General features: G+C 46.1%; 1 protein-coding gene across 1 annotated transcript in view; it reads left to right on the top strand.

The window, feature by feature from the left end:
• The first annotated feature begins 739 nt into the window (after positions 1-739).
• The window catches only part of LOC144163716 (uncharacterized), a 28,599-nt gene continuing 16,153 nt past the window's right edge, over positions 740-13,185 (top strand). The window contains exons 1-2 of the mRNA XM_077694467.1: positions 740-771; positions 2,823-3,413. Coding sequence (XP_077550593.1) covers positions 740-771; positions 2,823-3,413 — 623 coding nt within the window. The remainder of the gene's footprint in view (positions 772-2,822; positions 3,414-13,185) is intronic.

The raw sequence follows: 13,185 nt of genomic DNA, 5'->3' as shown, positions 1-13,185 counted from the left end.
GAAGTGTTCTTTTTCTCCAAACCTTGGGCCGTGGGCAGGTTGAAAATGCTGCTGAACGACGCATCACCAGTTGTCGCTCGCGTTGACAGAAACACAGTTTGCTACTTCCGCTGCATGAAATATGGTTAGAAAAGAATAAATGCAGGTCACTGCCCAAGCCAAAATTTTAAAAAATGCCTGCGACTTACGTCATCTAACCACGGATATGCAAAGCAAGAGCTTGCTTGTGGTGAACTTTTCATTTGCGTGTAACTATTATACTTAGGTATACACTCATTCATAAGCCAGGTATAATGGCTATGAATATGTCATTGGCTAAACATGACTATGATTAGGCTCGAGTAAGCACACGTTGTGAGACACTCCCTGGGTGGTCAGACGCCACTTCCCGAGAACGGTTCAAAGCCAATCCAGGCCACACAACGATCAACAAAGGTACGGCTTTATTTTCGTTCATGGCACAGCTGGCGTTACTCATCGCCGGACGCAAGCCGAGCCGCGTATCCCGAGAGGGCCTAGTGGCATGTGCTAGCAGCTGCGGGGCATCGACGCTGCTAGCACATGCATGGCTGCCTATAAGGTGAGGTGCGCTCCAACCGCAGCCGCCACCGCTTACTCAAGCTGAAAGGACTGAAAACAGCGTTTACTGTGCAGCACTGAAAGCGGGCCCGACGAGTCACGTTACGCGCAGCAGAGCGCGTGAGGGGGCTGCGGTCAAATGAAGGTCAAGTTGTGGACGATGCCGAAGCAGCTGGACGAGAATAACCAAGCGTTTGTTTAAAATTCCGTTTCGTTCATCCCTCTATATTTACAAGACGGGGCATTTCAAGCAACTTTTACGTGGCTTCAATGAGCGCAGGTGGGGGGAGCAGACAAAACCGAAGTAGCTGCGGAGCCTGGAAGTCAAATCACTTTCCCGGTGCACTGGCTTCCTATGTATACGCGTCGGCCACGATTCCCGTGATGGTGGTCGATCGCAGCGCATAATTTTACTTTTGGTAATGTTATTAACACGCTGACACAAGGCACAAAAGCCACGGTTCAAAGCCGACAAAGGCCATCCCTTCCGTCAACAGTATCACTAATATATAGAGGTGCGTCGCTCAGGAGGGATCCGGATCTTTTGAGCCGCTCTTTTTGAAGAACGAGTGAGCCGTGGCTCAGTAAAACTGAGCGGCGGTTCTTTTGGAGAGAGAGAGCCTCCTTCTCGCCCCCTCAGTGATCCGTGTCGAACGGGGCGAGCCACAGCCTCACAGCACAGCAAAACCATGGAGAAAAAGCCAACGGAGCCGAAAAGCTGGGTCAAAGCTCTCTGCGCCAGCTATTGCCGGCGCGAGAAAGCAACTCCACGGCCGGGCCAGCTGGGGCGAATTTTCCGAATTCCTCTAGCGCCCCCTGTCGTGGGAGCACACAAATCGAGCCAGGAGAACCGGATGCAGTTTTGTCCCGTTCTTCGGCTCTTCCGGCTCTTCCGCTGAGTTACTGAGCCGAAGAACCGAATACCCGGGTCAAATGAGCCGTCTCTCTGCGCCATCTATTATTAGCGCGGGAATGCAACTGTACTGCCGGGCCAGCTGGGGCGAATTTTCCAAATTCCTCCAGCGCCCTCTATCGTGGGAGCAGACTATTCGAGTCGGGAGAACCGAATGCAGTTTTGACCCGTTCTTCGGCTCTTCCGGCTCACCCGCTCAGTTACTGAGCCGAAGAACCGAAAATCTGGGTCAAAAGAGCCGTCTCGCTGCGCCATCTATTGTCGGCGCGAGAAAGCAACTGTACTGCCAGGCCAGCTGGGGTAATTTTTCAAATTCCTCCAGCGCGCCCCCTGTCGTGGGAGCAGACAATTCGAGTCAGGAGAACCGGATGCAGTTTAGACCCGTTCTTCGGCTCACCCGGCTTTTTCGCTCAGTTATTGAACCGAAGAGCCGGAGAACGGCTCCCGCTCTTTTCGAGAGCCCCTCTTCGCGAAGCGGATCTTCTGAGGCGCCATTTAGGAACCGCGGTGGCGGCGGTGAATGACAGATCGGGAAGCCGCAATGGGAGCAGTAAACGAACTGCGTCTTTATTTTCAAAGTAATAGGAAAATAAACTCCTGTGACCATATGATTTGCCACAGTTACATTTGTGCGTGCAGCTGTTGTCCGAGTCAGGAACGAGCCTGATCTTCTCAACCACACACTTACGCGGCGATTCTCGGCTCCCGGTGTTTCTTTGGCTGAGCGGCTCTCCTAAGAACCGATGTTCAGCGGCTGCTCGCTCGATTAGAGAATCGTGCTGAGCATGGCTCTGAAGGAGTCGTGTCGGCACGTTTAGGTAGAGTTATTAGAGGCGTATCGGCCGACACAGCTAGGTCTTGTGTGCAACTTTCGCGTCATTTATTATCGCTGCCAAAAAGCGGACCTGTCTCGCTTCGAATAAACTCAACAAAGTGTTGTTCAGCACCAGAGTATTAAAATTACCTTCTTGTATCATGTTTTCCAGAATATTTTTTTTGTGGCGTCACAGCTCACTGTACTCGGGGACAACTTTCTGTGGCAATTGAGAGAAAGCTACGGGAGGAGGGGCGAAGTGGCTGGCCGAACCACGACATTTCGCTGCGCAGTTGGAAGTAGTTCTACAAACATTATTCAATGCGCAGAACCTATGCAATTCAAAAATATATATTTCTTTTTTTCAAGCCTTGCTTTGACAATGCGAGAAAATCGCCAGAATATAATAGCCAGTAAGCGTTACTGTTTTTTAATTATCGGTTTTGTTGGTTGCGGAAATTACCACTGATGGCACGACGGCTCTCTTAAAAAAAATGGCGTCTTCATCGGCAGCAGGTACTTTCCGTCCGATAGCCCGCCAGTTAATTCGCCTCAAAGGATTTTCAAAAAGCTTCACAACCAAAAGCTGTCAAACCAGACCAAGCAAGTTGTCTGCAACGTGTACGCCCAAGTGAGACTGAAGCAACCAGGACTCTCCGTCGTTTCCGCATTTCGTTCTGTTAGCCAGCTTACCGGCGTAAGCGAGCGTACGGTCACACGGCTCAAGAATGAGGTTTTGCGTGGCACCCTGAAGTCCCCAAAGCGCAAAAGGCTTCGTTTGTCGACGGGGAAACCACCTGCAGTTACAGGACAGACAAGAGCACATCGGTACGACAGCTTCACCCTTGCTGCTCTCCGACGGAAAGTGCATCAGTACTTCATTCGCAACGAGGCGCCAACTGCAGAAAAGATCCTCAGCGATGTGACCAGCGACCCCGATATGGGGCTGCCGAAGCTGAGTGTCAGAACGATGCGTAGGCTTCCGAATGACATTGGATTGGCTTTTCTGAAGCGAAAACGTAACTCTGCGCTCCTGGAAAGGGATGACATCATCGTGTGGCGGCGGAAATATCTGCGGACTCTTCGAGAAATGTCAAAGCAGAAACGGTACGTGTTTTCTCTTTGGCGGACGGATAGATAAACGTCAATTCCTGTGATTAAAATGAAAATTTCGTATGTAACATTATTTGACAGTTGAAATGTAACAAGAAAAAATAACGATGGAAGTTCTCGTACAGCCAAATATTTTATTGCTGAGAGGTACTTATCAACACCGCTCCACATGCATACTGGCGTTCACTTTATATTTTTCTTGACGTTTTTCTGTATCCCTGCCTGTTGTTCGTATTTTGAGGGCTATTCTTGTTCAGCAATTGAAGGGACAAGTATGCATCGACATGTTATAATAATGTATGGATAGCACTCAGTGAGTGGATTTCGTTAGCCATGTGGGTGGTGTACATTCTGCGAACATTTTTTATTTTGGTGTTTTGCGGTGCCACCAAAAACTAAACATACCTGCCTGCGTAGTAGAATGATGTTAGGTGCAAGCAATAAGTGCCTTCTCTGTCTTTACTAACCCTACTCCCCAAAGAAAAACTGACACGTATTCCCTTCATTTTCGCAGGACTATATACTACCTCGACGAGACTTGGGTCAAGGCTGGGCACACCAAGGGCACGGTGTGGGAGGACACCACTGTGTCATCCCGTGAAGATGCCTTTCGCAAGGGTCGAACTACTGGGCTTCGTGCACCATCAGGCTAAGGTGGTCGGCTCATCGTCCTTCATGCTGGAAGTGAGAAGGGCTTTGTGGACGGGGCATGTCTCATTTTCCGTGCGTCAAAGAGTGCTTCCAGTGACTACCACTGTGAAATGGATGGCCCACGCTTTGAGAAGTGGTTCGCAGAACAACTTCTATCCAACATTGAGCCACGCAGTGTTATTGTCATGGACAATGCTCCGTACCACAGTGTTCGGACCGAAAAGCTGCCCTCGACGTCGTGGCTCAAGGCCGACATTCAGTCTTGGTTGACTGCAAAAACCATCCTGTGGCGTGCTGACCAGTTGAAACACGAGCTCCTTAGGCTGGTTAATGAGAACAAACACAAGATTTTGGATACCGGATTGAAGCCGTGGGCAGAGTTGCTGGTCATGACATTTTTCGGCTTCTTCCTTACCACTGTGAATTCAACATATTGAAATGATGTGGAGCCAGGTTAAGGGGTATATTGCTGCCAACAACACTTCATTCACTCTCGTTGACGTTGAACAACTACTCAACGAAGCCATCGCCCTCGTGACTCACGAAAACTGGGCCTGGGACTGCGCTCATGTGGAGCGTCTTGAGAACGAGGCCTGGGAGAAGGATGGTGCAATCGACACCAGAATCGATAACGTTGTGATTCTGCTAGGTTCTGACTCCAGCAGCTCTAGTGACTGCAGTGACAGCGAAATGAGCGGCGTAGAGGAACTGTGATGAAACCGGTGTACGCTGAATTTTGTGGTGCTGGTCATGTGTGGCGAGTGACAAGGTGCTTTGTTTACGGTTGTGGTGACCGAAAGCTTAGAAGTACGCTCGGTTGGTGCTGCGTTTTCGTGGCAACTTAAAGAGCCCCCTGTTTAACTTTCCGATGCCCAGTAGCTTGGAAGTACGCTTTGTAGGTTATGTGGGGCTGGCCTTGTGTGGCATGTGACGAGGTACTTTGTTTTCCTTTCTGTTCGCCAGAAGCTTGGAAGTACGCTCTGTTGGTTTATGTGGTGCTGCTTGTGTGCAACAACTTACAGGACACCTTGTTTACTTTTCTCATGCCCCGCAACTTAGGAGGTAGCTGCTCACACAGTGGTGGATTTGTGCAGCACCAGGATATTATTTGGAGTAGTTGTTGCTTGTTGTCAGTGTTCGAATTAGGCTTCAGGTTGTCGGTTGTGGGTGGCAGCTAAGATGCACTTGCTGTACCTTTGTCATGCATAAAATGAAACCTGACGACGAACGCTGGTAGCAAGCAGTGAGGAGTGGCACGTGACATATCCTGTTTCACCCAGAAGAAATGAAATTGGAAAATTTGATTACAACCCAAGAGGTTGTAACAGCCTCTGCAAACAGCAATAACCGGTGCCTGACATGACAATACTGGAAGAATTATTTTACAAGAACTTTGAGATGGTAGTGATACCCAGAAACGCATTGTTGAGTTGTCTAATATTTGTAAATATTTCAGTCATCTGAAAAAAATAGACTACCATCAGTTGCACATTGTAAGTGAGGTAATCATTTGTACTCACTTGCTCATGTTTTGTTGGTCTTTTCAACTACAGAGGGTAGATTGCTGAAGTAAAAGACCATGTCCGGCTCAAATAATTTCTTTCAAATGCGTATTTACAGGGTTAAATGGAGAGGAGTAATACGAATCGTCAATGCCTCACTTCCAAATGTCGAAACGCTGTGGGTTTCCTTGCTACCAGCCTTAACTTTTGTAAAAATACTACCTTCCCGAGGCCCTGGGATATGAGGTCCAACACCCGAAAGGTAACGGCACGCTCTCATGAAACAGAATTTACAGAAATGTTCACTGTCATGGGGATGGGCAGTGTCACTTTGTCATGTTTGTGGTGCAATGTCTGGTACATTTATGTTGTTTTCACATTTCTCATGAAGAAATTACTGCACACCGTACTCAGTGACTGCGAATAACTGCTAACAGAGCCAGAAATGTTTGTTTCGAAATACGTGGCTACGTGCCTTTCAGTGCTCAAGTGGGCTTGAAAGATGGGGCATGGTTTTAAAGGTTTACTCCTGTGACTGGCGTTCGTGTGCATGTTTGTGGTTGCGTGACTACTTGGAGTGTCTTCCAGATTTTGTCCAGCTGATTATGCAGGAAATAAATAAATGAAACTAAACACATTCTTTCTTCTGCTTCAATTTTTCACATAGCACATATTATCCTTGCTGACTAATGCTCACGGTGTACCGATGTCAAACGGTTTGCTATTGGCGGTGGCAGCCCTGAGTGTCGGAGTGTCTCTGCTGGTTCTGGAATTGTGTGGGCAAATCATGGCCACAGCCACAAAATCGTACATTTTTGCGAAATTTTGGAGCACTTTAGCGATGGTGGGGTGTCACGTCGCCGCCAAATAAAAATTGGTGAATTGGACGGGCAGGACCACCACTGGTGAACCCACGTGTTGGGCTTGGGAACAAGTAAGAGCACGGGGAGGCCAACATCAAATTTACAGCCATGAATACCAGTCAGCTATTATTTAATGTAGAGCCAGTCATGGTCCCATAACACTGATGTAAGTGACAAAGAAAGGAGGCTGATGCAGCCAATTGGAATGTTGATGAAGAGTTAGCAGCTACACTCAGCCAACGCGAATTCGGTTGCCTGGTTTGGAAGCCAATTGAAATTCTGCTGACAGGCCCAGTTGCGGTGTTCTGGATACGGTGACTTTTTCGGCAAGTGACCCAAGAAGTATGCGAGGGACCACACATTAAAAACGGAAAGGGGTGGCTTAACCACCAATCTGAGAACGGCTCGATATATTGGCGTTTGGCAAAGTTAGCTAATGCAATGTGCTTTACGATGTCAGTGACCACATTCCTGGCAAAATGTTCAGTGACCAATTGTTTTTAAACTTTACGACCAGCGCTAACTGTGCAGATGTTTAGACAGCGTTACGTTTTTCTTCCGTCCAAGTGCTGACACGCCTTTACGCTGTCAATAGGCAACTCAGCCAGTGAAGTACAACTGCTATCATAAGGTATGAAACCTCTGCCACGTAGTATAGCGAGACACGCCCGAAAGCCCGCTGTTCATCAAAGATATTGGAATAAGAAGGCGTGGCGATTGAGCGCAAGATTCATGGTTCATGGGTCTGCAGCGCGAGCTTCCCCTATACGCTTTCCGAGTTGCGGGTCACCGAAACTTCTTGGGGCCTGCCTAACTCAGCGCGATCCAAATGGGATTTCACTTCGCGCCGTAGTGCCGTGTGCTGCCCTAACGGTATAGCGAGCCTTCGCTATGTAAGCACGCTACACGTGCGCGTTGTGCTGCCCAGTTTTCGGCTAAAGAAGAGTTTAAATATCAGTGCCTGCCCTCGAAACTGCAGCGCTTACAAAATTAACGGCGTTTCTGGGCGGCTCAGAGTTCGACGGTACCGTCCACGCTAAAATATATTAAGTCGGTCCGAGTTCTCCAGTGAATGCGTTGGCTTTTGCTTAGAATCATATGAAACGTAGACAGGGATACGCCAATGTGCCTGCATGATTGGTGATTGCGGTTCAGCGCACTCAACCAAAGGGCTCATGCGAAGAAACGAACTGTAGCAAATGCGTATGCGTCACGCCGAAACCGAAACCGAAACTAGTTTATTGAGAACTACTTTGGCGCAGTAGCACAACGCATTCCCCCCGCGTAGCTTTGTCTCCATTGCCACAGAAAGTTTTCCCCGAGTAGAGTAGAGATCACATTTGTGAGGTTATAAAGTTGACAGAGTTGCATGTTTTTCTTTATTATCGACCGAGAGTTATTCTGAAATACCACTGACACATAACAACTTTTGTAATGGTGGTGAGGCCAATGCCTCTCAGTACAAATACACCGGATGTTGCTACAAAATAAATTACTCAATAGCAATTAAGTAATAATTTAGATTATGCATGCTTAACACAGGTTACAGACCTAAATGAACCGCTGAACCGTTCAAACGAAACAGTTCACTTCAGTAAACTGAACCGTTTTTCCTAAATCTACTATTGAAGACAATCAAACCTAGCTGCACCACTTGTTATATTGACAGGTGACACAATCAAACAAATGAACTGCCTTTCTTAAAAGGGCAACTAGAAATGTAGATATAAAACACGTAGCAATGATACTAAAAATACGGAGCTCGCAATTTTTTTAGTTTTTTGTTTTTAGCAAAGTTCATCCTAGAGTTGTTATGTTAATTTGCTTTTAAATCTAAAAAAATTTGGTGTAATTTAAAAAAAAATCTTTCAGCAAAATTGAAGAAAGATATTCTATTTCATATCAAGTGAAATGCTATGGACGCCTTGTTTAAATAAACCATATCTACAAAGAGACGAATGTGCTCTTTCAGACAAGGAAATTTTTCATACTTTCGCGCGGTAAAATCGTTAACAAAATTTAACAATAGTAGCACTCTTCTTTTCATTTACATCAAGGGCTGCGCATACACGTATGAAACACCAACGGTAAATGCTTTGTTGCCTTCTACGGAAAGCTGCTTTCTCTACGAAACATGGCTACTTCTTAACGGTATTTGGCAGGTGGTTCAAAAAGCCGTATTCAATGCTAACAAAACGGTTCTTTTTAATCGCAGTATAGTTGCAAGCTGCTTTTGACCGCCTATAAGACTCAGCGGGTGTATTTGGACCATATGTGCGCAATGTAAGTTCATTGTAATGCTTCGGGCCGGGCTTATTTTATTAGCATTCTGCGTATGACTGCGGCGTAACCCATTTGTGCTTACGGCATATTGATGATTTTCATACTCTAATGGGCGATTTTGGAATAAAACCTCATTATCTTGGGTGAAACATAAAACGGCTCGTTCCTCGTAGCCTCAACATCACGTTCATGGTCAATCAAGGCCCAGCCAGCGCTTCGTGCGGTTCCCCAGTGAAATCGTCGAACCGCTCATTTGTTCCAAGAGTTTTTGTAGAGGACACGGAGAAAAGAATAAAGTCGAGTTCTATCAGAAGACGATACAACCAGACATGCAGCCGCTCGTGCCGCTGCGCAGTGTCAGCGTCTCATCACTCGTTCGTTGCAAGAGGAATGGTGCGGATTGGGGGTCATGGAAAACAGTGAGGGTACGTGCAATCAAAATATCATACAATGGGGTTTTGTTTGCACCCACGTTTACTGCGAAAACGGGCCTACACCGGGGACTGCACCGAGCGGCGTTTGTAATTTTTTTCGTCGTGCAGTGGTGTGCGGGTTCACGACAGGCTCTCGCTGCGTAAACTAAGCTATCGCTAAAACTTGTGTTAATTGCGTTTTTCGTAAGCAAAAAAAATATCCCTACACTTTTATGTATCTGCTGTTTCCGGGTTGCAAAAGTCATGTTTAGCGATAATCACATTCTGTGGTTCAGGGAAAGGAAATTTGCTGATAAGTTTCTCCTAGATTGTGTGTCACCTTCATGTCGTGTGCTTCTTCAAATACCTTCACTGGTAATCCGCCTGCACAGAGTGGGCTAGTTTAGAATTTTATTTAATTATAACAACTTTCTTGGCCGCGAAAAAGTGCCACTTGAAAGTCCACAAACGGGCAGACAGGAATTCCCGTTGACTCCTGGAAACTCAAGAACTCCGCGACATTGAGCGAACGGTGAATACCGGAGAATCTCAGACGTATAACGTGATTTGAACAATTTGTTGTAACACCAGCACATACGGCTGAGAGGCTCATCATAATTTTTTGCTTTACGGCAAGAGTGAGTAATGCGACACGCAGCGGTACTTGCTGCAGTGTCACTGCAGCTTCACCTTGCCGTAGGCTAAGAGTACGTAGGCAGGTTGCAAAGGCCGCTCAAACCGGTATTAGTCAGTTCCGTGTTGACCAGTCCGTGTTGCGTAACCGATCAGGTGTCCCGCACGCTCAGACGTCCGAATACTGATGAAAGCAGAATAGTTCAAGCTTCCGGCTTCCATTAAACAGCCTATGTGCTTTTCTGTAGAAATGATATGGCTGAAGTGCACGTTTCGTTCTTTGAATTGTAATTTGCTTCATTGGTTCTTTGTAATTACAGAAATCGGAGCGAGAAGAAATGACATCACACGACGGATGCTCTCGCGGCGAATGAAGTTTTATGAAGTCCCTGAACACTTGTGCAGCAATATAGTCATGTGCCCCGCCCTCATTTGCGTTATCATTGCACTCTACAGGTCCACATCACTGAATTCCTAATCTGCAATCGTCTCATTGAATTTCAATCTTAGTTGAGCTTCCTTAGTATTTGGACAACGGCTCCATTCAGACTTCTGGTCTTCCTAGCTTGTTCAACGATTTACAAAATGTACTTCGTGTATGGCAGTTCTTCTGGGTAGAATTCCACAGTAGTAGTATCTTCCCCCAACGAAACCATGTGACTAAAACTAAGAACTGACTTTTCTTGCGTGTGATTATCGCCTTGTCCTTTGCTTCCACGACATGTAGGCTGGGAAGGAAGTAGCCCTGCTTGTTCATATGGAAAAACCAAAATACAGATGGGGGATTGCGAGGCCATAGTGAAGTGAATGGATGACTTCGGGCTTCCAGGTTAGCTTCTTGACACATTGCAGCCGGCATGTCATTACCCGCATGTTGCGGCAAAACGATCAAAACAGGCGTAACACTTGTTGCGGGTAAGCGGAATCCTGGGTTCTAAAGGCGGAATCTCTCGTCATCGTCCCTTGGGAAGCTTAGTGGCTTGGATTCCATCATTTCCTTTGTTTCTCGAACTCCACAGAATTATTTTACTGCTAATTTTCAGCTACCAGCTCCTTTGGTTAAACATTCTGTCCACCGTTCTCATTTTATGCGCCCGAATTTGATTCTATTTCGCCTAAAGGAGCCACTGCGATCTTCAGAAGCCCACACGAGTGCATTACACTACTAGTAAAATATCGCTACGATCTCTGACCACGCCTCTCCTATTCCATGAACAGGGTCCCCAGATCGGACCTAGAAAAGGCATGAAAAGCAAATATATTTTGGTGCGCTAGAACTATTTTGATGCTACAACTTAGCATGTGAACCACAGATTCCCGTGGCTGTTTGTAATGCCGAGGAAAAATTTTTGAAGTGTTATAGTTCGGTGACCACACCTTTCTTTGTGTCCCAATATCACAACGCTCAGTCGGGTGTAATTATGGCCCCACTGGGGAGCGTCATAAACCGGGAAAGAGATTCCCAGAAGCTTCCTCCGGAACATAATTTACAGAGCAGCAGATGAAAAGTTCTTGTTGGGGTAGACACATCTCCGTGAAATAGAAACGGAAGTGAAAAACAAAACTTAGCTATCTTTGTAACTCGCGACTACCCAAGTACGTAGATTCCTTGATTTGAATGCTGCTTCGGACGAAGGCATTTTGGACTTTCTCGGGGAGGAATATCAGAACATTTTCAATGAACATCTTCAAAATCGCTGTGACGTTAACCAACTATGGTCGCACTTTAAAACAACCATCCATAAATGTACCAGTTTGATCGTTCCCAAGAAAGGGAAAAAATACACGGTCGAAGTCTTTGGATTACACGCGAAGTACTGCACGTAAAACGCAAGATAAAACGCCTGTCACTCTCAAAAACACGATCACGTGGCACTGTTCTGACGAGCCTCCGAACCGAACTGCGCAAAAAGATTAAAAGCTCCAAATTACATTTCTTGAACGTAAAAATGCCTAACTTTCTCACTACTAACAAAAGAAAATTGTGGATGCACCTCTCCGACAAAAAAGACAAAGTTACTATAATTAAAGTCAAGGATGCGGACGTGCCGGACGCCAGCTGCATAGCGACGGCATTTAAAGTCAACTTGTCTTCTGTCCTTGTGCGAACGGGTGACACCCCTCCTGATTTCCATGCAAACAATCTCGGACTACCAGGCTTCATCATAACAGAGGAAGGCATCATCTCAGCTCTCCTTCATCCTAGCACAAAAAAAATCGACAGGGCCGGATGAAATACATAACCCTTTTTTTTATCGGTATGCCGAATGGGGTTCCAAAAACGTAGGCTAAATATTTAGGCAAAGCCTGTTGCAAGGCGATGTCCCAGTAGATTGGAAGAAGGGGAAATTGATACCCACTCATAAATCGGGTGATAAATGTGAAGTGAGGAAGTGCCGCCCCATTTCATTGCTATGTACAGCCGGCAAAGTTATGAAACAGTTCTTTTTAAAACAGTTAAGTTCTTTTTGGAGAGTAACCACTTTTTTTCACCAAATGAAAACGGTTTCCTGCGAGGCTTTTCAACCACAGCACAGTTAATTCACACTACTGATGGCTTTCTGAAAGCACTTGAAAAAGGTGGACAAATTGATGGAATATTTTTGACTTCGAAAAAGCTCTCGACCGCGTTTCTCGTTGTCACTTGATGTTTAAACTTCGCCGAATCCTAACCAATGAATGAATTCTTCGATTTCTTGATACTGATCTATCCCACCGAAAGCAGCACGCTCGATAGCCGATAGAAACCCTACTTCTGCTGTCGTGCACTCCAGGGCACCGCAGGGCTCCGTCATAGGACCACTTTTATTTTACATTTATCTAAACAACATGTCTTTCGGATGTACCGTGCGGCGTCGTTTTGTCGCGGATGACTGCGTTGTGTACCTGCAAATTCAATCAAGAATGAATGAGAATAGATCAGGCCACCCTAAATGAATACTTATTGGTTCTTAAAGCCTGGTGTAACTCCTAGAACATAGCAAAGTGCGTCAAGATGACAATAACATGTAAAACAACCCTTCCAATTCACGTACATCATGAACCACACTGCTATAACAACCGTTAACCAGTATAAATACCTCGGGCTGACAATCCCTTCTAATTTGGCTGGAAAACGCATATCGAAGGTGTAACATCAGCAGCACCTCGGCGATTGTGGTTCTTAAGACATCGCATAAGTCACTGTACCAGCTAAACAAAACTAGTCTCTTACAAATCATTGGTACTCCCATTGCTGAAATATGCTGACGTTGTGTGGGATCCTCACACACAAACCGAAAAACACTTGCTTGAACGAATCTCAAATAAAGCCCTTGGGTTTATTTACCACGCGTACACTAGACACGTTTTATTCACTGAACTCCGTAATAGATACGGTTTTCCCAAATTAGAGTCCCGTAGCAAGCTACATCGCATAAAA

This window comes from Haemaphysalis longicornis, unplaced genomic scaffold, assembly GCF_048455015.1.
Source record: "Haemaphysalis longicornis isolate Haplotype H1 unplaced genomic scaffold, Haemaphysalis longicornis Haplotype H1 scaffold_13, whole genome shotgun sequence".
Taxonomy (NCBI): Eukaryota; Metazoa; Arthropoda; class Arachnida; order Ixodida; family Ixodidae; genus Haemaphysalis; species Haemaphysalis longicornis.
This window is presented reverse-complemented; position numbering and strand designations above follow the sequence as displayed.